Source organism: Heloderma suspectum, chromosome 2, assembly GCF_057233095.1.
Source record: "Heloderma suspectum isolate Gila_16-S chromosome 2, 16-S_ref, whole genome shotgun sequence".
NCBI lineage: Eukaryota > Metazoa > Chordata > Lepidosauria > Squamata > Helodermatidae > Heloderma > Heloderma suspectum.
The window spans coordinates 23677430-23702039 of NC_139459.1; the positions used below are offsets into that span (position 1 = coordinate 23677430).

The 24610-nt window shown below is 45.4% G+C and overlaps 1 protein-coding gene across 2 annotated transcripts in view; it reads right to left on the minus strand.

Annotated features, from left to right (window-relative positions):
* Positions 1-18743, minus strand: part of ALPK2 (alpha kinase 2) — a 30619-nt gene extending 11876 nt beyond the window's left edge. The window contains exons 1-6 of one of the 2 annotated variants that reach the window (XM_084832992.1): positions 18470-18743; positions 18198-18233; positions 15373-15647; positions 15165-15253; positions 11493-11710; positions 8234-8282 (exon numbers count right to left, since the gene is read on the minus strand). In XM_084832992.1, coding sequence (XP_084689118.1) covers positions 8234-8282; positions 11493-11710; positions 15165-15253; positions 15373-15647; positions 18198-18233; positions 18470-18512 — 710 coding nt within the window. In that variant the 5' untranslated portion in view covers positions 18513-18743. Of the gene's footprint in view, positions 1-8233; positions 8283-11492; positions 11711-15164; positions 15254-15372; positions 15648-18197; positions 18234-18469 lie in introns of those variants that run through there. The other variant, XM_084832991.1, reaches the window with a different exon arrangement.
* Between the last annotated feature and the right edge of the window lie 5867 nt (positions 18744-24610).

Genomic DNA, 24610 nt, shown 5'->3' on the forward strand with positions numbered 1-24610 from the left:
CCACCTCAAGCACCTCGGCCAGGGAGTCAGTCGTGCAGCGGGGTGGACGGTACACGAGCAGAACCCCCAGACTGCCCTTCGGGCCCAACCTCCAGTACATGCACTCCGCAACCTTGGTCTCCCGGAGAGGGGAGTCTGGTGAAGACCAAGGACTCTCGGTAGATAACAGCCACTCCCCCTCCCCGATCCCCAGCCCTCGGCTGCTGTGCATACGAAAATCCAGCTGGACACATGGCTGCAAGGGTTGGAGCAGCGGCCTCAGCCAGCCAAGTCTCTGTAATACATGCCAGGTCTGCACCCTCATCCAGGATCATGTCATGGATGAGGGAGGTTTTCTGGGTAACAAACCTGGCATTGCAGAGCAGCAACCAAAGCCCAGAAGATGGAGTCACGCCTCTCCCAGCCATCCTTTGGCTCTGGACAGGCCCGGAGCAGGGGACAGATACTACACATCTCTCCTTTGTTCCCCTTACCTGACATGGCCTGTCCCTAGTGCTCTTGCCAGTGCCTGCCGCCCATGTTCTGGCCCCCAACACTCCCCCCACTGCCTCCATCAGGTGGACACATGCCCCCCTCGCTCCCGGCTATCAGGCAGGCTACCCACCCCTATAAACACAACAGAATCCCCCAGAAATTAAAAAAACAAAACAAAAAACAATTAAAAAAACCCCTTAAAAATAATGCCAGCAGGAGTCCACCGCAGTGATAGTGGTGGTGGCGGCGGTGCAGCAGCTGGCCCAGAAGCAGCAGGCATGCCTCTTCCTCGGTGGTGGTGGCTTCTCCTGCAGGCCCTGGCTCTCCCAGGTAGGGATGTCAGAGAATTCCGCCATGGATCTCGGTGAGGCCGAATGCCAGTGCATTCGGCCCCCCGAACTCCATGGCGGAACAGCCTACCACCCCCTGCCACCCCATGGATCCCCCCAGGGACGAGACTTACCTGGGGCGGATCTTCCGGGCGGCGGCGGCTCCGGCGGTGGCTCCGGCAAAGGCGGTGGCCGGTCTTCCAACCAGCTGCTGCCGCCGCCATTTCCAGGCTTGTGGGAAAAAAAAAAAAGACGTGATAGGCTACGTAAATCTTTACGTAGCCTATCATGGTTGGGGGTGGGTTAAAAAAAAAAACCACATACACGAATGGCGGCGGCTATGGCCGCTGCCATTTGCGTTCCTTCTTTTTGGCCGTCTTAATCTACGTAAATATTTACGTAGACTATGACAGCGAAAATCAAGGGGAACGTAAATAGCGTAGCGGGCGCTATTTGCGTCCCTTTTTCATTCACCATTTTAGCCTACGTAAATATTTATTTGGTTTTTTTACCCAGAGCCCTCCACAGCCGGAAATCCAGCTGCGGACGGCTCTGGCCTGGCCGGGCCGGGCCTGGCCGGCTGCTCCGCAGAGTTGCCGCGGAGCACAGCCGGCTGTTCGAGGATTCCGGGGGGGAGGAACGGAGCGCCTCCCCCCCACAGCCAGGATTCCGGGGGGAGGGATGGAACGCCTCCCCCCCCACACCATCAACATAATCCGCGAAAGGTAAGTCACTTTCGTACATCCCTACTCCCAGGCCACCTCAGCCAGCCAGCTTATGTAGCCCCTCCAGGAAGGGGCAGGTGGAAGCAGCACAGCTGGCTCGGTACCTGGAGGCCTGGTCCTGCAGGGAAGGCTGGTTTTGGTGGCGGCGGTAGCAGGCCCAGCAGCAGCAGGCACGCCTCTTCCCCGGTGGTGGCAGCTTCTCCTGCAGGCCCTGGCTCCTGATATCCCCCCACTTTCCTATTGAGGTGTCTTAGTTTCACTCTTTCACCTTCTCTTTCAGGGCCAATAGACAGAGTGATGCAAGAGCTGACTCCCCATGGCTAGCATAACTTGATAACATTCACCACATGGGTTGGATGGATGACTTGGTTCCTTCCCATGTTAGCATCACCTCTCACCCAGAGAGAAGCAAGACTGGTGTGGGAAGGAACCATGCCATCCCTCCATTGTTCCTTTCTTATATGTTGAAATACAGATCGAAGGCAAAACAAAAACAAAAAACCCCATCTCCTTTGAAATGTTCACATTATTTCACAGCTAAGGCTAGTTCATTTTCTGACTAGTTGATGCAGCCTTTGAGTTATCTTGTCCATCCACCTCTTCGTTCACTTGCAAATTGGCTTCAGGATTCTCACTAATAAGCATAATAGGGTACTCTGGACAATTTGAATTAACAGACAAAAGGGAGCATTCTGAATGGGTTCCATTGTATAATTATTTCAGTTTCTTCCAACTGCTAACATTTCTTAATTCTTCCCCCAGCACATTCTTTGATTCTCCCCCTGCTTGTCTGAAATAAAATATTCATAGCCATTACTGATCCTTTAAAAGAATATTCCTATCTCTTTAGAATATCTTTTTAGAATATTCCTCTTTAGAATAATATTCCTCTTTAGAATAATCTCTTTAGAATATTCCTATCCTGGAAGAATTTTGCTCTTTACATCTTGTTCGCCGTTTTGGGGTGTGTGTTTTTTACAGCTTGTGGGGGAGTTGCTGAACCTAAACAGCCTCTCTGCAGTAGAGAGAAGACACACAAACCTTGATGAAATCTTTTAGCAGTACACAAAAGCAATCTCAAAATCAGGGGAAGAATCAAATGCATTTTCCTGTGAAACTGGAGCTCTCAATCTTTATCATAATATGCCAATAAGCTTGTTTAAATACAATGAGCAGTATTCAGTGCTCCCCATCCATAAGCCCTGTCAATTCCATTGTACAAGTGGTACCCACTAGGTCTGTGCATGGACCCCCGATCCGCTTCGGCTACCGCTTCAGATCATCCAAAGCAACCCTGATACGCCTCAGACCGATTCGGAACCTTTCTGATCTTATCTGATTCGAATCCAAAGCGAGATTCAGATATCCGGATGGCGCGTTTGGGGTGTTTTCCCATTGACTTGCATGGGAAAACACAAGAGGTCATAACTTTTTTCGTTTTTAAGATACAGGCATGAAATTTGGAGACCTGTCCAGGGCCTTGGAGAGGAGACCACCTGCAAAATTTCAGACAGTTTGGCCCAGCACTTTTTGTGCTAGGTGAGTTGAAATCTGATGTTTTCCACAGAAGCTCTCAAAGCAAAGACCTGTAACCTCTCCCTGTTTCCACACACGTACGTGATGTCAGGGTGGAAACTGAGCCGATAGAACCCCAGAGCAGTTCTGGTTCTGAGGAGGATCAGCAATCCGTGGGAGAGGAGCCAGCCCATCCCTCACAGGCACAGCAGCTGGCAGAGATTCCTCCTGCTGGCATTCCTGAGATAGATAGTGATCCTAGCAGTGAGAAAGTGCAGGCGGGGGGCTTGCTAGACGCTCAATGCAGATGCAGGGAGCGACGAGCGATGGAGGGCGCAGAAAGGAGGCGTAGCGCCCGTTTGGCGCGCAAGCAAACGGCTGCCTCCCGTGGACCAAAGGGAAAGAGGGAGGATCTCTCCCTAGCCCATAAGTTCAGGGTCTTCAAGTGATTCTCCTTCAAATGGGGATCAACTGCCTATTCAGAGCATAGGCGACTCTGCTGTTCCTTGCTTAGTCGCTGGTGATTAGCATCCGAAAGAGTCATTAAGTTGTAAAAGGATTAAAGCCTTGAAAAGAATCCTTTCATCTGTGTCTTGAGTTGGCTATTGGAGTCTACTGAAAAAGGCTGCAAGGGCGCTCCTGACACGTGACACCTTGGCATCTCCTAGCTCCCCTCCAGGGCATTGCACCCAAAAGCCCAGGCAGTTTTGCCCACTGGCTTGAGTGCTAGATACTGGTGAAATTAGATTCTTTCCAGGAAAGCCAGTAGCTGTAACTTCTCCCTGTTTCCATGGATGTGTGTGAAACCAGGCCTTCTCTCAGCCCCCCTCCAGGGCATCACACCCCCCAAATTCCAGGGAGTTTGGCCCACCAGCTTGTGTGCAAGGTGCTGGTGAAATCTGAGGTTTTCAAGGAAACTCCCAAAGCAAAGAGCTGTAACTTCTCTCTGTTTCCACTGATGTGTGTGATACCTAGGCCCCTCCCAGCCCCCCTCAAGGGCATCCCTCTTGCCAAATTCCAGGCAGTTTGGCCCACTGGCTTGTGTGCAAGGTGCAGGTGAAATTTTGAGTTTTTCCAGGAAAACTCCCAAAGCAAAGAGCTGTAACTTCTCCCCATCTCTGCCCCTGCCAACAACCTGAAGATGCCTCATATTGCGCTGAATTGCTTTGCCACACAGCGGACTGTTATTGAAATAAGAAGGTAATTAATATAAATACTATGTGTCTCATGCTTTTTCAACACTGCCTTGAAATTTGGATGTATAGTGTTGGTGGAACTACAACCTAGCACGCACACATACACGAACACAGACACACAAGAGCTACAGAAAAGCAGAACTACATAAGCAAATGATGGATGGGTGGCTTTAATTTATTGTTTTATTTTTCATGTTCTTTTATAGAAGGCAGGATAACTTCAAGAAATACAGGACGATAGCGCAGGTGATTAGAAAACAGCCAAATCAAACCCTTAAAAAAAAACAATTCTTTACTTTCTGTTTTGGGAGGATCAACACAGAGAAGACACAGACGGTTCACTTCAGCACGGGGGTGGGGGGACAAACACTACACACACCGGCTGCTATAATATGTCTTGCTTTAAGGATTTAGAAAGAAAGAAAAAACTGAATGCTTGAATACGACTTAAAAGGGGGGCGGGAGGAACATGCCCAGAAGTCAATGTTTGTTTTTAAAATTCTAAATAAGAGTGGGTTTGTAAAAATCTATCAGAGACACAGTTGACTGACAAAAATGACAAGAAAATAGAATGGAGAAAGCAGAAAAGCAGAAGCAAGGCTTGACGTTACACAACAAATGCAGCCTTTTCTGGAGTCCAAAATTGAGATAAACAAACAAACAAGGAATGGTGGGAGACGGGGAGCATGGCAGCAGTTTCTAAGGAAAAGCTATGTTAGTTTGAAAAAATATGGAAAGGAGAGATGAATCTAATCAAATACGAATAACAAATGAGTTAGAGGTACAAAGATATAGGAGAAAGCTGCTGGAAGAGGTGCTGCAAAAAACACCGTCCCAATGGGGACGGATGATCAGGGAGCAAAAGAAGGGAACGCTCCCAGTACAACCAAGCTGTTTCCTTTTAATTTAAATTCTGAGGAAAGCCTAATGGTGATCAAAATTGAATAAATTGAAGGAACAACTCCTAGGAATGCACGTGCACACACATGCACAAACGATCATCTACCCACACCAGCACTCTCTCCCAAAGACACAGCTAGCACAATGACTGAACGCAGCCTTTTGCCGAAGTATATACCCCCTTTCTCCAACACTCTGACTGGAGACGGCTAGCATCGGTTCTGGCTGAGGATTCCTATTCGCCAAAGCACGCTCCCTCCTCCTCCTGTGCTTGCCTCCCCGCTTCCGCTGGCCAGCCCCCTCCCTCCCTCTCTTCCTCCTCCTCCTCCTCATGCCCCTCCATGTGAGCATTGAGAAGTTGATACATTTTGGAGACAGCCTGTCTGGAGTGCTGAGGCATTCAGTAGAGCTCCGAATATATGAAACGGAGGAGGCGCTTCATGGGGGGGCGCTTCACCCCGGGGCACCTCAGTACTGCTCTGATCCGCCTCGTATCATGAGGCTTTTGCTCCAAAACAGCACGTTTCGCCTCATTATTCAGACTTTGCACTGGCACAGCCCTAGTACCCACCACTTGTGTAACAGAGATTTAGTATTTCTAGGGGCAAGCCCTGAAACGAGTGCAAACACTAATTCCTGGAACAGTGCAGGTCAGGGGAGCTCCCTCCGCCACCCTGTCCAGTTCCAGAAATGAGTGTTTCTGTTCGTTTCAGCTTGCCCTTGGAAGTGCTAAATTTCCACTGCGCAAGCGGTGGGTGCTGCTTGCATAACAGAATCAGTGGGGCTGGCCACTCATGGGCAGTCACCATTTCATACTGCCCAGAAAAATGCTAAAAACAACAACAACAGAAACCCTGCATATTTTGTTTTCATTCAATATTTTCAATAACTAATATTTTCTTTTTTAAATATTTTGTTGCCTTCTTTGTCCATGCTTACCTTTTATCAGGGAAGCTTTTGTTCTGTCCTTTACTGGCCATAAAAAAGGAGATGGCCAAGGGTTAAGGGACAAGACTGATGATGTCATCTCATCGGCAGTACTGTACTTTTTAAAAAGCTATCTAAAGTGTTTCTGGGTTAAGTAGCATATTTTGTAAATTAACTGAGAGATTATTTAAACACGATTAGGATGTTGGGAGTACCCTGGGTGTTCATGTGCTTCTTCCATCATAACCTTGAATATCACCCTCATTTGATTTTCAGAGCAAACCATTGTGCAGGGTTAGGTCAGCACTGATAGTAATGCCAACCATGATATTAATGCTCTAAACTGTTGACTTCTGCAAATGGAAAGTAGACGTGGTTTGGTGATCAGGAATATAATGTCTGCCCTGGACTTCAGACTGCATACAGATTACCCACATTTTAGCATATTTCTAGGGTTGCATGGATCAGCCCTGGGATTAGGGTTTGAGCAAAATAATAAAACCATATCTTTTAGCTTCTTCTTTTGTTTGTTTGCTTAGAAAGTACGCTAATTTGTTCCCAGATAGGTTAGCTGAGAAGTGGTGAAGCTAGGACTAGACCTTGGAGCCAAAGTCCAGGGCCCCGCAGTCCAGCCTGCCCGCCCGCCCCCCAATGAAAATCCAGAGAGTGGCAGGTGATGGAGGCAGTAGCAAATAAGCCCAGCATTGGTACCTGAACTGCCATGGAAATGGCCCCAGCATTGTTTCTTCTTATATTAAAAAAATATATTATAGTCAGGGCTGGGTGGGCAGCACATGCATAGCTACAGATGCTCATGTATTATCCTATCCTACAGCAAAATAGCGCTTATTCACAGATAAGTGTTTTTAGCTTCGAGACAGCAGAAGCTAGCTTCATTTTATTCCTGTAGCCGTGATGATGCTATGGTTTAACTGAGTTTAAAGGCTAAATGCACATGCTTAGAGTTTTCCTCTGTCTAATCAGAATTGGTAAATTGTTTCTGTTTGCTCTATCATCTCAGGAATGTAAAAGCAGTTTTAAAACATGGAATGGTGGGGGTGGGCGGAGAGAAGTGTTAGTTGTGTGCTTCACAACTGAAGTAACACATATGGTCACATAAAGGGTGAAAAATTGAGAGGGAAGGTGCTGTGTGCAAAAAACACCAGGAAGGAAAAGATCCCAAAGTGTCACTGAGTATAATAATTGTTTATTTGTTGTGCAAATCTCTAAAGAGAGTTTTAGGGTGCAATCCTATGGCCGCTAGTCAGCGGCTAGACAGCCATAGGATAGGTCAGTTCCTGGAGAACCAACCCCCACCCCCTCCTGCACCGCCTCGTAGGCAGCACAGATCAGCCCCGCACTCCATGTTCAGAAGAGCAGCGAGGAGCAGTGAAAATGGGGCGTTCTCAGGGGCAAGGCAGGGAGGTTGGAAATGCTGGTACAACACATCCTATGTGTTGTCCAGCTGCCGCCTCCGGCGCTCCGAGGTCCTGAAGCTAGACAGCCAAAATCAGTTGTCTAGCCATGAAAGCAGGGTGAGGAGAGCGAGGAGGATTTCTGCTTTTCACCACTCCTCCCACCCTGCGGTCACCTCCGGGCTTGGAGGCGACCGTTGGTCCAGATAGAATTGCTCTCTCCAAGATTTGCACAACAAATATTATTATAGACCATTGTTGTTGTTCAGTTGTTAAGTCGTGTCCGACTCTTCGTGACCCCATGCACCATAGCACGCCAGGCCTTCCTGTCCTCTGCTCTCTCCTGGAGTGTGCTCAGGTTCATTATAGACCATACTCGGTGGCATTTTGGGATCTTTTCCTTCCTGGTGTTTTTTTCATGTAAAGGGTGGCCCTGTAAGACCATTAAGGCCAGTAGCTGCACCACTGTAGTCTGGACATGATTCTGAGTGGCAAAAACATGCAGTGCCTGCAATGTGGTTATCAGTCACTCTCCTTCCAAATAAGCAAATAAACAAGCCTTCAACTTCTGTTAACATTTTATCAACCAGAAGAACTTAAAAGGAAAGCCCCACTGAGATTTGTTTCACTTTCAAGAGCAGTTATAGAAAATAGATTTTGTACGCTGCAACCTTCCCTATTAAGTTTGCACCATCACAAGACTGATGCACTACTCAAAAAGCAGGTCACTGAGAAATGTGTTTTTCACTCACCCTTTGGCCAGTGTTGCTATGCCAACATCAGTTAGTTTCATTCCTACACCTACAAAACAAAACAGCAAGCCGGTATTACACCAGGGTGTTTCAGGTATAGAAAAGCTTTATGTATCAATGCAGTTTTCATTGGCTTCACTGCTGATTGCAGATGCTATCTATCATACTCTCTGTATATGTTATCACAGACATTTAATTCCTAAAGGCAGATTATTCATTCTATTCCGTTCTTAAGGACTGTTATTAAGAATCATAGAATCATAGAATAGTAGGGCTGGAAGGGGCCCACAAGGCCATCGAGTCCAACCCCCTGCTCAATGCAGGAAAGAAGATCCCTTGCTCTTGGTTTGGAGCTTTAGTAAAAAAAAAAAAGTGACCCTGAAAGATGCAGGACTTGGGAAAAAGAGGTACCAGGTTGGGGTGGTGAGCAATGCACTCCATCAAGTTTTTTTGAAATGGGTTTATCCAGTTTGCACTCCAGAGCCTTTCAGTGACCTGAGACAGAGTTGCATACTGAAATCTGCATTTCTGCATGCTTTCTGATGCAGCTTGTTTTGGGGAAAAATATACCCCCAAATGCACATTTGTACAAAAGTATGTACAAAGTGCATATATTTGAGAAAGGTGTGCACAAAACTGCAAAACTGATGCAAAGTACTTGGGGAAAATTCATACATTTAGAAAATACATTCCAAAAAAGTGTACATTAAGGAAAATGCACACAAAAAATATACGGATTTCCGTAGTGACTTAATAAAACAAATGCAAGCTTGTGTGGAAACAGGAGGGAATGAGCTTTGCTTGAAACAACTGACAATCTTGGCGAGACCACGACTGACTAATCTGTCCGTCCCTAGTACCAAGGACAATATGCTTGAGGGTTTTGTGGACCAACAGTAGACCTTCCTTCCCCATATGGATTGGCCATGGGTCATGTAAAACTGCCACATAGTTTGTGAGGATTGGGTGCACTGAATGTTTTCATGCATCCATGTTCATCATTCTAAAAGCGATCCCAAGTATATAAAACATGACATGGGAAGGCTGGTGCTTATAGCTCTGTTACTCAGTATCACAAGCACCTGCTGTCTTGAGGGAATGCTGAACCCTGCCCCCACTCAGTCATTGTCCTTTGCCCTCTGGAATCAAACCAGTGCTGGCTCCAGGTTTTTGAGAGCCCTGGCCAAGACACCCTCAATGGGCCTCTCTCTCTATCATCTCACCACCACTGTCACCAGCTGCTATTGCTCCTCCACCTCTTTCTCATCATTGTTACTACTTGCTTGCTGGGCAGGCAGAGAACCGCTGAGCAAGTAGGCAGGGGCATCTACTGCTCCTCCTTCTCACCAACACAGTCATCTGGGCCAGAGCGAGAGGCAGGTGAACAAGCAGGTTGCGATAGTGAAGAGAAGGAGCAACTCCAGGGGGCTGTCACTGGGCCCCTGCTGGGGTGTGGGCCCTTGGCAAGTGCCCAACTGTGCCTACCCTTAAGTACCCTAACTGTGCCTAACCAATGTCTGTCTGGGAGCTAGGCAACTGCTCTGCTCAGGTAGCTCCCACTTCTGTTGAAGCCTTTGTGCTTCTTAGACCCATGAAGCATCAGTATCCCCTTAATCCGTTCAATCTTCTTCTCTGTGGTTGGCCATACTTCAGCCAGCACAGAAATTTAGCATGCTGGCAGAAAAGGAAGAGCGCTCCATCTGTTTCATGTCAGCCCACTGGGAATCAGGCTCCCTCAAGCATTTTTATGAATCTTGAGGGGGGAAAAATGACCCTTGAGGGATTTCAGTGTTTGAGTAGAAGGCTTGATGGGGTGTGTGAGCAATTTCAAGGAAAGGGGTGGGATGCTGGTGCCTTGTAAAACTGACTAGTACTTTCATCATATTACAGACATGGGGGTGGGGCTTATTATTCTGTGAAAATAATGGTTTGTCTAAGGCCACCAAACAGAGCCAGCCCTACCATTAGGTAGAGTAAGGCAGCTGCCTCAGGCGGCAAAAGCTGAAGGGCAAGAAGTGGACAGAGCTGTGTGTGCCACTTGGCCTAACTTCAGGTGCAGTGGAGGACAGTGTATCATCATCACCTGTGCTGAAGTAAGATTCAACTGCCAGCCTACTCAGCTGTTGTATAAGAAATAAGGGAGGTGCCATCTTGTCCTTCACCTCAGGAAGCAAAATGCCTTGGACTGGCCCTGTCACCAAGAGAGTTTTTGGCTGAGGTGAGGCTTGAACCAGGGACTTCATAGCTCACACATAGATCACTATACTATGCTAGAGGTGGACAGAAGGTAGATCAGGATCCACTGGTAGATATCAGGGTGATCTGCAGTAGAAAAGCAAGTGTTTCTGACTCCCAATGGTTTAACAGTAGCAACAACAACAAGCCTTTCCCCCTCCTACATAAGGCTGCTGAAATCAAGAAAGCCCAGGGGGAAACTGGAGTAGATACGCTCAGAGCCACCTTGTTCTGCAATTCTGTGTCTGCTTTCCTGATGTCAGGGATGAGTCCCAGCACACTGAGATGTCTGACAGCTCTGACTCTGAATCAGAGTTGGAGCAGCTAGATCAGAGGCCTGGGGAGGAGCCCTCCCTAGTGAGCCAAGGCACTGGGAGAGATTCCTCAGAAGATCTTGATGAACAGATGGCCCAGACTGAGTCGCTGCCCCTCCCTCCACCATGAGAACTCAAGTTTCCAAGGAGGAGGAGGAAGAGAAAGAGGGGCATGACTTGAGACATGCTAGGGCACATTGCAAAGCCAAGCAGGAAAAGTTAGGGGCAGGGCCCAGACACTCTGCCAGGATAGACAGTCTTGGAAGCCAACGTAGGAGGGAGCCACTCTAAAGGAGGGGCATCACTGCGAAGCAAATCTGGCCATGAGAGGTTCACGCCCAAACTGTTGGCAACTTCTTTATTCTCCGGCTTGTCTCCTCTAATTAGGGATCCCAGATGAGTGGTTTAGGGTTATGAGGCAGTATTGAGATTTTTCCTGGAATCTGTATTTGTAAAGAGGCTAGTTCTTAGCAAAATAAAGTAGTGACAGCCTGAAGCTTTGTCTTCTTGCGGTATTGACTGCAAAGGGGAAAGGACGATCCACATCTGACACCTGAGCCAGTATTTTGCACCAGGCTCTGATTGGTGGACCTTTGGTTCTAGTGAAAAACAGAGTACATCCCTGAAGCCTAAAAAGTCACCACACACACACACACACACACTACTCCAGGGTTACATAATGTGATGCCATGCAACAACCAGGTGCTCACCTTGCATATCTGTTACAAGCAAGCTGCCGCTGGTTCTTTCATATACCCAGTGCTGAAAGGTACAACACTTTTGGCCAGGTTCTGAGTCTTTTCTCATGAAGTTTATTTCTTTCCCATCCCTGATTGAGTATTTCACAAATTCTCCAATAAGTTCTTCTTCCACTGTTGCATAAGGGATATTATTCTTAGGCCGATGAATAAGGAAAATAGGAATGATTCTGAAATCAAAAGAACATAATGAAAACTTAGCAGGAGCATATAAGGAAATATAGTTGATGATCCCCTAAATTAGAACGTGGACTGCATTCTGTGCCACATTGTGCAAAGGGATAGTTGTGAAATGTTCCCTAGGTTGTGGAGTTCTCAGTTTCCTAGTCTTATTTCCAAAGTGGAAGCGATGCATTATGAATTCTCCATTGTTCTATTTTTTATTTCCAAATGTTGCGGTACATGCATGGTTTGCTGCAGATTTCAGTTCCTTTAGTTTATTTGTGCTTTTTCTCTCCTTTTACACCACCAATGCACATGTGTGCATTGATGTTAAAACATGGGGGGAAGGGTAAGCTCAACATGTTCTTATGTATGATTGCAGCAAAATTCTTTTTGTGCAGTGTTTTACTGACATGCATGCAGACTTCATGCACTGATAGAAGACTTCACAAAAAGAATCTTGATTCAATCATACATATGATTACATCAAAATTTCTTCTTCTTCTTCTTCTTCTTCATTTCAGTGCACAGGTATGCTTCAGTGCACAGGTACAGGGGTGCAGTGAGGAAGGGAGAAATACAAACTAAGGAACTGAAAACCATGGCAAAGTACACATGCTCCAGTTCTGAAACTATATTTAGAAATTTCCCTTGTTAAAAAGGAATTCAGAAAGTGTGGGACACAGAGCAGACCAAACAAGAGAAAGAACAAAGATAAAATTGGGAACTCTGTGTCCTGACATCAAAATGATGTGTGTTTTCCCTGCTGCACATCACTGGTTGCTTCTGGCTGATGTGGGAAAATGCATATAATCAGGACATGGGGCAAACCAAACTAGATGTTATGAAGGTGGGAAACAACATTGCACTGTCCTTTTTGGTGGAAGCCCAATGTTGTTTGTAACACATAGTTCCACCCTCAGAAAAGTAGTCTATACATTCTTGAAAAATAAGTACATCCCAAGGGAAAGAACTGTGGCATCCTTAGAAATTGCTTGAACAGAATATTTTTAAACAAATTTCCACAGTGATCATATGTTGTGCATTCATCTGGGACATTCTTCATAGATATGAGTGCAGCTGCAGTGTCTTGCAAATAAGACCCCTACAGCTATTCCCTCCTCACCTCCAAACCTCCAGGGCAGTGTGCTCAGATGTGCTGTTTACAACTTTCCTCTACATTTTCCAGAGGCGCACTCTATTCTTAGCTCTCCACTTTCACCTTGTTTTAACCAATATATTTCTTATCCAGAACTACAAAGGAAGACACAGCCTTGCTGAGCGAAGAGAGTCAAGGAACAGAAGCAAGCTGGTCTGCCCCTTTCTTTTATGATGTTCTATGTAACAGCGGCTGCCAGAGTGAAAGGCATCTATTTAAATTACCATCCTAACTAGCCAAGATAGAATCTGTTGATCAACAGCAGGAAAGGCAGGAGACCTGTCCAATTTGTCTGGGGTTAGCCAGCATGGTGGGTTGTGTGTATACAGTGGGACTCCTCCACTCATGTATTTTTAAGCATATCTGAAGCAGGTATTTTATATCATATTGAAAGAAATGATAAATTAAGCTTCTCAGGGGCTTTACAAAACTGATCCTTGAAGTAGCCTGTGAGCAGGAGGAATTTCAACAGCCATTTGAGGAGCTAGCTGTATATGGCTATCCTAAACTGGAACAGCAAATACTTTGCAAAACATCTCAAATACCGCTGGTACAGCCATCCATGACAACATTTGCAGTGTTTCCTTACCAATGTGAAGAGTTCAAAATGAGCTGGCACCCCACAATGAAGAATAACAATTACGGTTAGTATTAACACAGCAATTTTGAGAGCTCGAAGTGCTTCAGGTACATTATTTATCTTTATTTATTTCTGTATCAGTGTGCACTGCATGGTGCTTTACAGCAGGGGACAAGAGCCTGTTGTCCTTCAGATGTGGCTAGACTACAACTCCCCTAATCCACTGGCCCTGCTGGTTGGGGCTGATCAGTATTGGAGTCCAACAACATCTGGAGGGCCACAGGTCCCCCACCCTTGCTTTTCAGAATACAGTGACAACTCCCTGGCCTGAGGAGCTCACATTATAAAAATCAGCACATGGGATTCCTGCACTGAGCAGGGGGTTGGACTCGATGGCCTTGTAAGTCCCTTCCAACCCTACTATTCTATGATTCTATTCTATGAAACAACAAAGGAAAGGGAGGGGTGGCCAGGGGAAACAAGAAAGAAAAAGAATATGTGGTTGTTCCAGTTACATGTACTTAGGCTTGGTTAAAGGTTTAGCTATAGTAGGACCCTGGGGTACTCATTGGCCATCTGGATCTTGTGCTGGGCTCCCAGGTCAGTGACAGACACCTGCAAAACATCCAGTGCTGTCAAGATCTGTATGATTGGGAGGATCCACATGGCAAGCTGCACTAGATGTTATGTTGGGACAAGGAAAGTGATCTTGTGAAACTGGCTTCCACTGGGGAGAAAGTAATGGTGTAAATAAGTTTTAAGCCACACCTGTCTCATCTGGGTTATGCTGGTAAAGATTACTCAAGTGGAAAGAGAGCAGTAATGTAACTAGGTAAGGCGATACCCCAGAAGCAACCTGGAAAGGGGTAAAAAAAAGGGGGGGCATCAAAGGTCATGTCATACAACATTAAATTATGCAAGGCATGATCCAGTCAAACATAAGCACTTTTAGTCTCGCTTATGTCAGTGGGAAAGTTAAGCCTGTGCTTAACTCTGTCCCATTAAAATTTGTGGAACCTAAATTCTTAACTTTGGCTGGATTGTACCATAAACTTTTCATTTCACCTTGGAATAATTATATCTATTTTCAAGGTGGTAGATAAAAAAAAACAGACACCAGCTTGTCTGGGGGCTGAGGAAGGGATGGCAGAAAGCCATGGAGGGTACCATCCTTCCAACATCTCATTGCCCCCTGCCCAGCCTGCAGCATTGCTTGAATTACAGAGGGGCCAGAACGGTCCTACCCCCTTACCGTTTATGCCAGCCGCCTTAGCAACTGTTTTTGTAAGACTATGGGAGGCATTGTTAGGTTAAAAAGGGTCTTAGGGAGTGCTTGTGGAATTCATTAAGGGCCTCCTATAGTTTCCTGAATAACTGAAGCACTGGCATGCAGCCTAACACAGTAAAGCACATTCAGCCACCATTAAACACTGCTTGTGGGGAGGAGAAAATCATGGACATGTAAATCTCCTCAGGTTTTCTCAATCATACCCAAAGGGGGCTGTCCAGGAGTAAATCTCCCAGGGGACCACAGAATTGGGAGTTTGCCCTAGGAACAGAAATGACCACCTGAATCAGAGGGAGACTTATTTAAATGGTGAGGCTGATCCACGCTTATTTCTTTTCCTGCCCAGTAGCAAGGATGGAGCTAGTTAGTTAGATGACATCCATCACACAATCCTAACAGTCACTGCACTACCAAATTTTTAAAAAGTCTACTTACTCAGGCACCTCTCCAAAGCCTTCTAGAGGTTTTGTTTCGGCAGCATATATCTTGGCATACTCTCTTGCTGTGTTCTGTACATAACATTCCTATGAACCCAGTGGCGGGGTGAAAAAGGAAACAATCAACACAGTTAGCATACTGATACTGGAAAGCCAGTCTGTTCCCAATGGGCCTAGGGTTACAGAGGGACACAGCAAGCATTTACCTGCAATGCCAACTTGTAATTCTTTTTCACGAGTTCATCATTGTTCTTGGTCCCATATGCAATGGCATTGTGTACTTTTAGAACACAGGGGTGGCCAGGGCTGAATACAGGGACTAAGCCCTGCATGACTTTGCTTCGGAAGGCCTTTCGGTGTACTCCTTCCCCAAAATGTAACTCTTCTGTTGTTATCCTCCCGTGCAGGCTCTTACTCAAGTAACTGTCGCAGATGAAGTCTTCTCTGAACATAAGCTGTAAGAATTCAATCTCTTCCAAGCCTAATAAGTAAATAAATAAATAAATGCCCTTGAGAGTCCTCAGTGGCTTGGGTCCAGGTTCCTGGAAGGGTCACCTTCCCCCATACCAATTTGCCCAGAATCTGAGATCAACATCAGAGCTCCTGCTTTGTGTGCCTTGCTGTCAAAAAATTAGGCTGGTGGGCACAAGGAATAGGGCCTTCTCAGTAGTGCCCCCCCCCCTGTAAAATTCTGTTCCGAAGGATGTCTGCCATGCATCAGCACAACAGACCTTCAAGTGGGTCCTAAAGACTTACTTATACCTTGCCGGTAATCGAGTCAGGACTTTATTGGGTGTCATTGAATATTGGAATATGGTATGGTACTTGGTATTATCTGGATTTCATTATTTATTTAGCATTATTTTTATCATAGTTTTATTGTGTTTTGTAGTTTTAAATTTTGTATGACACCTTTGGAGGGTTTTTCTCTAAACACCAGCTTATTAAACCTTTTTAAAAAGAAAAAACTTCATTCTGCTCAGTAAATTGTGTGCGCGCGTGCGTGTGTGTGTGTGCACGCACCAGACGCTCAGAACCTCAGGCCCATGGGCCTAATCTGACCCTCTGGGCTTCCCCAGATGGTCACACCTCCTTCCCCTGGCTCCACTCCATTTCCCTTGACCAAATATTTTTTGGTGGTTTCCAAACACATTCTGCACAGTTTTTCTTCATTCTCAAAGGTTAAAATGCCTCCCCTAAGACTTAGTTGTGGGACCGCAGTGGCTTAGTGGTTAAGACGCTGAACTGCAGACTGGAAGGTCGGCAGGTCAGCAGTTCAAGACCCAAGTGCTGCGTGATGGAGCGTCTTCAGTCCCAGCTCCTGCCAACCTAGCAGTTCGAAAGCAAGAAATTGCAAGTAGATAAATAGGTACCGCCTCAGCGGGAAAGGTAACAGCGATCTGTGCACCTCGGTGTTCAGTCATGCCGGCCACATGACCACGGAAGCGTCTTCGGACAGCGCTGGCTCTTCGGCTTAGAAACGGGGATGAGCACCGCACCCTAGAGTCGGACACGGCTGGTTGGGGACACCTTTACCTTTACCTTTTTAAGACTTAGTTACTGGCAGTAAGAGCTTTAGGCTAAAATATGCTAGTACTTGCTCCTCCATTTTCCCTAGACCAGCCTTCCCCAACCTTATGATTCCAGATGTGCTGGACTACAACTCCCAACATTAACCCCTAGCCAGAATGGCCACTGGGGATGGCTGCCATCAACATTCTTAGACTGCTGTTTACATACAGAGATAAGCAAAGGGGCTAACAGTGCTAGTGTGCTGTAGTAGTTAGAGTGTTGGACTAGGACTCAGGAGACCCGGGTTCTAGTCCCCATTCGGCCATGAAGCTCACTGGGTGACTTTGGACCAGTCACTGACTCTCAGCCTAATCTACCTCACAAGGTTGTTGTGGGGATAAAAATGGAGAGAGGGGCAACCATGTAAGCTGCCTTGGGTTACTTGCAAGAGGAAGAAAGGCACGATATAAATGTAACAAAAAATAAATTTTATTTATTCATCCTTCATGTGTGGAGCAACAGCAGCTGGTGACAATAGAGGTGAGAACATAGACTTACTGAGGGAGGGGGCTGATTGAGGACATCTTGCCCAAGGGCCGTCCAAAACCTGGAACCAGCACCGGTTGGTGAAAAGCTACCATGCCCCTGTTGTAAAGTGAATGGAACAATGACTCCTGATTCCTGCATCTTGCCAAGTGGAAACAAACAATCGATCCAGTCAGCTGAATGAGCTGATGTTGACTAACATAACGTGTCTGGCAGTGATAAAACCAGCTGGCAAAAAATGTTGCGTATGTTTAGCATGGGCATGGCAACACACATGCTAGTGTGATTAAAGAAACAGCAACATGTGGGGGAAGTATTTTGCATCATAATTTGTTGCCTTTCTCCATGGGTAGTGTTACACAGAGCAAGGCTTTGCAAAGGCCATGTCTGAGTGCTGGGAAGACTGGCATCAAAATAGTGCACTGTTATGGCTCCTTTCTTTCAGCGGAGAGTCCCCGTGGGGCCACTTCAACTGCTTTGTTGTTGTTGTTCAGTCGTTCAGTCGTGTCCGACTCTTCGTGACCCCATGGACCATAGCACGCCAGGCCTTCCTGTCCTGCTGCTTCAGTGCAAATGGAACTTTCTGACCATCCAGGCAAAAGCAGCAACATTTGTCCAGTAAATGAGACAGAGCCTTGGAGCCTTAACTGTGGGGAAACCGGGGTGCATTGTTTCTCTTCAAGGATGAAGAGAAATGCAGAACACGGGCTAGGCTCCAGGAATGGCTGAGACAGTCACTGCAGATTGGGGGGCTCTTTCAGTCTCAAATAAGGTAACTCAGTAGTGATGGGACGGACTCTCTCTTCTAAATTACCACTTCATATGTTCCAGGACATGTATTATTACAGGTTCCAAAGCTAAGCCCTGACAAGCCCCAGCTCAAATTAATCATGCAAAATACACACAAATATAATTATGACTCAGCACAATTCTCCAAAGGCGAATATAAGAAGCATGCCATATATGGTCTTACCTTCAACATCCTGAAAACTGGAAAGATGTTCCAATACTGCAAAGAGATGAAAAGCAATGCGGTCAGGATTTAAACTACAAAACGGCACTGGCAGTTGTGCTTTGTGTTTATGGATGCAATCCAATGCATGTTAAGACAGAAAAAAGTCCTACTATTCCCAGCATACCCCAGCCAGCATGGCTGGTTGGACAGATGCTGGGAGTTGTAGGACTTTTTTTCTGACTAAACATGCATAGGATTGCACCCTAAGAGACATAAATGTTAGCCTTTACCTTCCAGGGTCAGGTTAAACTCTGCAGTTGCTTTTCCATACATATTCTTCAAGCAGCAATGATACAGTCCTTGGTCTTTTTTACCAGCTTGAACTATTGCCAGTGACACTGGAAAGTCATCTCCTGCACTAGAAAAGATGTTAACATTTGAAGGTTTATATTTCCAGTCATCCTTCTGCGTAGACTTTCAGAGGCTTGTGTCCTTTTGACTCTTATGTAGTGTGGTCTCTCTGCCTTTCCCGCTCCCTCTCTTCTTCTCTTTGTTCCTCCTTCTGCCCCCCATGGCTGGATTGCAGGGAGATGCCACTACTGTTGTTGTCATTACTGCTGGGACAGTAGCCAAGTAAGTGAGGGCAGAGGGGGAGGGGAGATATGGTAACAATGTTTACAACTTGCAACTAAAATCTAAGAACCACTTTGAATGAAATCAAGCCCTGCTTCCCTCCCCACCCCCACTGTTTCCATTGACTAACTGGTCTAAGGTACAATATTTCATCACACATTTGGGAACAATCCATTCCCCCAGTCCCCATCCCCCCTTTCCTTCCCTTTCTTATGTGTGCTGTTTGTTTTTGTTGCTCAGTTGCAGGAATTTCCTACCAATAACTGCCCTATCTGACAACAGCATTCCTACTCCTATAGATCCAAGCACAGGACAGTGGGGAGGGGAGCTGTATGTTCAGTGTCACACATAGAGGGAAATAAGACTGAGTTCTTTATCATGACACTGGTAACCTCAACTGGTAACTTTGTCATGCACTCAAGTAACCTCAGGACTGGACTAATGCAATGAGCTTTACGTGGAGCTGCCCGTAAGGCAGGCTTGGAGGCTGCAGCTAGTGCAAAATGCTGCGGCTAAGCTGCTGAGTGAGACAGCCTACAAGGAACATATTACACTAGATCTGAAGGAGTTGTGCTAGCTGCTAATAAGGTACTGAGCCGAGATCAAGGTGCTTGTGCTGACATACAAAGCCTTTCTTCAGCCTCCCCCAACCTGGCACATTCCAGATATGTTGGAATGCAACTCCCATAATTCCCAGCCAGCATGACCATTGTCCAAGCTGGCTGCATATTTTGGGAGTCACAGTCCAACACAACTGGAGGATGCCAGGTTGAGAAAGGCTGCCTTACATGGCTTAGGATATGGATACCTGATGGAATGCCTTTTCCCTTCTGTACCTGCCTGGACACTATGCCTGAATGGGGATGCCCTCTTGATGGTGTCACATTTGCCTGGAGTTTGATATGTGGTATTGCAAGAGAGGGCAATACAGGCATCCCAACTGTCGAACTCTCTACCCGCTCATATATGGTCACCGCCAAGTCTTATAAGCTTTTGGCACCAACCTATTTGTTCACGCAGGCTTTTGTTTTGCTGCATCTTGCAAACTGTTATTTATCTGCACTGCTGTTCTCCCTTGTTTGATTGGTTTTTTGGTCAATGTTATATGATTTTATTGTGCTCATTGGTTGTACCCTACTTTGGGGTTATTGTATAATGAAAAGCGGGTAATAAATTTAATAAAAAACAAACAAATAAATAAATAAAGTGAATGCACATTTATCCAGATACTTGAGTGTGGTTTTAGTCAACCCTTTATTATAATAACATTTTCTGTATTGGCTGCTTCTCCATCCCAAGATGTCATCTGAGCTTTGGTCAACAAAATATGTACAGTCCCCCCTCCCTTCCAAAAGGCACAGTTAGGAATGGATGAATCTGTCAATTTAATATTTTCCCTCCATTTTTCATTCTTCTAACCTTAAGTTCAGTTCATTCCAAACTTTGAGATTTTTTTAAAGTTCCTTTGAAAATTAATACACAGTTTTGTGCATGTTTCTCCTGATACATGCATTCTTATTTGCAATTTCACCTAATATATGCATTTTTGCCAGCAGTTTTCCTAATATAACACATTTTTGATGTTATTTTCACGGATATACACATTTTTGTGTGCACTTTCCCTAATACACACATTGTTGTGTGCACTTTCCCCTAATATACACATTTTCATATGCATTGTTTTGACCGAAGAAGTCCATTGCAAAATTGGGAGAAGTGTGATTGTCGAAGGATTACTGAGTTTCCATTCACGTATTTATTAATTTATTCAATATTTTTATATCTCACCCTTCTCCAATTCTGGAACACAGGACAGCTAACAATACAAACACCGAAACATCTATCAAATAACATAAATATAATATAAACATCCTTAAAATCATAGTATATTTAAAAAAAAATAAATGAGAGCAGCAGCGATAAGTCTCACAACGGCCGCATCTATATAAGTTTACATTAGAGTCCAATATTGGTTCGAAAGTGTGAAATTCAATAAGTTAGCATTAAAATGTAGGGATGTCAGAGAATTCCACGACGGATCTCGGTGAGGATGAATGCCAGTGCTTTCAGCCCCCCCAAATCCATCGCAGAACGGTCTGCCACCCCCCCGCCCCCCGCGGATCCCCCCCGGGATGAGACTTACCTGGGGCGGACGTTCCGGACAGTGGCAGCTCCAGCGGCAGCTTCGGTGGCGGCAGCGGCTGGTCTTCCGACCGGCTGCCGCTGCCGCCATTTGCAGTCTGTGTTTTTTTCTCCCCCCCCCCATAGACGTGATAGCCTACGTAAAGACTTACATAGCCTATCACGTCTGGGTAAAAACAAAAAAAATGCATACGCAAATGGCGGTGGCTATGGCCGCCACCATTTGTGTTCCTTATTTTTCGCCGTCTTAGTCTACGTAAATATTTACGTAGACTAAGACGAAGACAAGAAAGGGGAACGCAAATAGCGCCCAGTATGCTATTTGCGTTCCCCTTTCTTGTCTTCATCTTAGTCTACGTAAATATTTACGAAGACTAAGACGGCGAAAAATAAGGAACGCAAATGGTGGCGGCTGTAGCTGCCACCATTTGCATAAACGTTTTTGTTTGTTTTTTTACCCAGAGCCAGAAATCCGGCTGAGGACAGCCCTGGCCTGGGCCTGGCCGGCTGCTCCGCGGAGCCGCAGCGGAGCACAGCCGGCCGTCGAGGATTCCGGGGGGAGGGATGGAATGCCTCCCCACCCACCATGAACAGAATCCGCAAAAAGGTAAGTGACTTTCGTACATCCCTATTAAAATGTAATTCAAATGAATTTCTCTCTCATCCCTAGCCACTACAAAGCACATTAAAATATACTTCTTGTGTTGGCTTTCCTTACCTTCTGTGTACTCGGGCAAGTAGCTTAGAGTCTTTAGTCCATGTAATAGTAGAGTCTTCATGAATTTCACCAAACTGGCAGCATAATTTGATATTTCCAGAGAAATCAGGGAACAGTTCTGCTTGGATTTTCTTCAGCAACTTGGGGGCTTGGGAAAAAACACACACAGTGTAGTAAGATGTGCTAACTGCACAGTAGAACCTCAATACCAATTTAGATATTATGTATTTATCAAGTCATCATTCTTGTAGGCTGGTTATAAATGTAGAGGGTTTTTTTTTAAAAAAAAGATGAATGATGCATATGCCTTGGCAATATATTAAAAAATGTTGAAGGCGTCTTTTTCTGATTAAATATAAATAAGCCTTTGCACTTCATCCTACAGTAAAGAAGAGGCCGCTGTAATCATCTTCTGTCGTCTTCTTTCATTATATTGATATTCATGTATATGCTCTAAAGGAGCTTTCCTGAACCTGATGCCTTCCAGATGTGTTGGACTACAACTCCCATCAGCCCCAGACAGCATGGCCAATGCTCATGCTGGCTGGGAGAGATGGGAGTTTTAGTCCAACATATTTGGTGGGGAGACTATTTGGGGAAGGCTGTTCTAAGGTTAAACCCTGTCCCTGAACATGGGAACCATAACTTAGCACACACAACTATATTGGCCCTGACGCCAGTTAAACCTTGGCCAACCAGTTAAGCCAGAGTGCTTTCATTAAAACAATATGTAGCCGAATGCCAGTTGCTGGGGAATGTGAGCAGCAACGTGCTGTTGCATTCCTGTCTTGCCTGGGGGCTTCCCATTGGCATCTAACCGGCCACTGTGGGAACACAGTGCTGGACTAGATAGGCCTTTGTTCTGATCCAGCACAGGTCTTATATTCTTAACCATAAACCACAGTATTTACATTTTCTTTAATAAAAAGGAGGGCAAATTCATATGTCCAGATGATGTGATAGTTATTTGTAATCAGGACAGGACAGGACCTGTGTTACTGAGATAGCAAAACCATGGGCAGTATCCGGTGCTGTCACAGTGCTAGCGCTAATGATATTGTGCTAGCATATACCAACACTAGCACAATGCCATTACCACTTGCAAGGCAAAGAGAAAAAGCTGTAAACCATGTCGCCAAAATTTGATGGCAAATCACTGTTCTTTCCCCTTGCTTAGCAAGTGCTAATGACATTGCGCTGGTGTTGTTTTGTGCTAGAGCAGTGTCATTAGCACTCACATTGTGATAGCATTGGTTACTGCCCCTTGTCTGCAGCAGTGGTTGGATAGTAGTGGTTATCTTTTAATAAAGATGGTTGGATTGGGAGGGCCGATACCTTGGTGGTACAGCTCATGCTTTTCATGCATAGGATCTCAGATTCAATCTCTGGCATCGCTAATTAGAAAGGACCTCAGGAAGACAGGTCAGGAAGGACCTCTGCCTGAAACCTGAGAGAACTGCTGCCTGAGGACTGACCACTGATGTATAAGGACAATTGAAAAATCCATTGCTAAGTGTACCTTTGCTATCTTTTTTGCAAGGCACTTTCCATTGTTCTCTCTTATCTTCCTTGTGAGTTAAATCAGCCTCTGCTTTTGAGATTCTTTTAATGCAGCTGGCATTGTTGCAGACATTTTCCTTTGCTTCAAGGCGTGGTTTTTTAATTTGCACCTTTGGCATCATCTTCTTCTTTACTGTTTCTTGCTTGTGCTTCACATCCTCAACACTATTGTGAAGTAAGGATGGCTTGCAGAGTTTAGAAGCCTCTTGTAACTTTGTCCTCTCTTCTTTTAATATGCATAGACCTCCAGCACACGACTGAGTTCTGACCTGTGGCAGCTGTTTTTCAGAATGGTGGCTGTTCTCAGAGGCACAAGGCAAAATGCTGCCTAATGTTGCTGCTGCATGCTCTGATGGATTTAGGTTTTGCCTCTCACCATCTGTGAATGCTCTGGCTCGATTGCGGCCTGTAGATGTAATTACACATCCTCCCCCTAATCCTCCTACAGACACACTAGCTTGCTCACTGGAAAGGACCATGGATGGATGCACTTGGTCTGTGCTGTCACGCCAAGAATATATCTGTTCTGAATTAATGAGTGCCCTCATGCAAGGCTCCATTTCAGCTTCCTCTAGGTTACATTCAATTGACTTTTCAATTACCCCAGCATCCTTCTTACATGGGATTCTTTTGGCCTGACTTTCTCCTTCAACCTTTTGGGACTCATCCTGTTGCAGTTCAGTGCTATCATGCCAAGAATGTATATGCTCTGAATCAATTAGGACCCTCATATAAGGTTCTATTTCAGCTTCCTCAATATCACGTGCAACTGACATTTGTCTGTCTCTTATATGCTGGGCTATTTGAGTCTTCCTTTTTTCTTCCACCCTTTCATACCAATCCTGACTTGGTTTAAATGTCTTTGTATCCTTATCCTCCTTAACTTCAATCTGTGTAGGCTCTATTTGCATTGTACTATCAACTACCACCAGTGCATTGGCACTACACCCTTTGTACATATTTTCCTGTTGATTCCTATTCTGAGTATGAATTATTAAATTGCCTGTCATATTGCTAGCATTCTGACTCTCCTGACCTGTTCTCCTACACTCATTTCTGATTATACCTGAAGGTGGAACAGTGTTTAAAGCTGCTAACTTACAAGCTTCAGGTGGAAAGCATGGAAAATCCAACTTTAACCCATTAGCACTCTCACAAAAATGGCCAGCAGTGCTAGAACTTTTGTTTGGTACTCTTTGTTGAGTATCTGTTGGTGGTATCCCTAAGACATGTTTGAATTCTCGGGCAGTTTGTCCTGCACTTGCTCCAAAGTCCTTATGTTCTTGGTTCATACTGTTTTTATCATTCCTGTTTATTTCTAACAGAACTTCAGTGAAAAATCTAACCTTGTATGATGCTGTGAACACAAGTTTCTCTT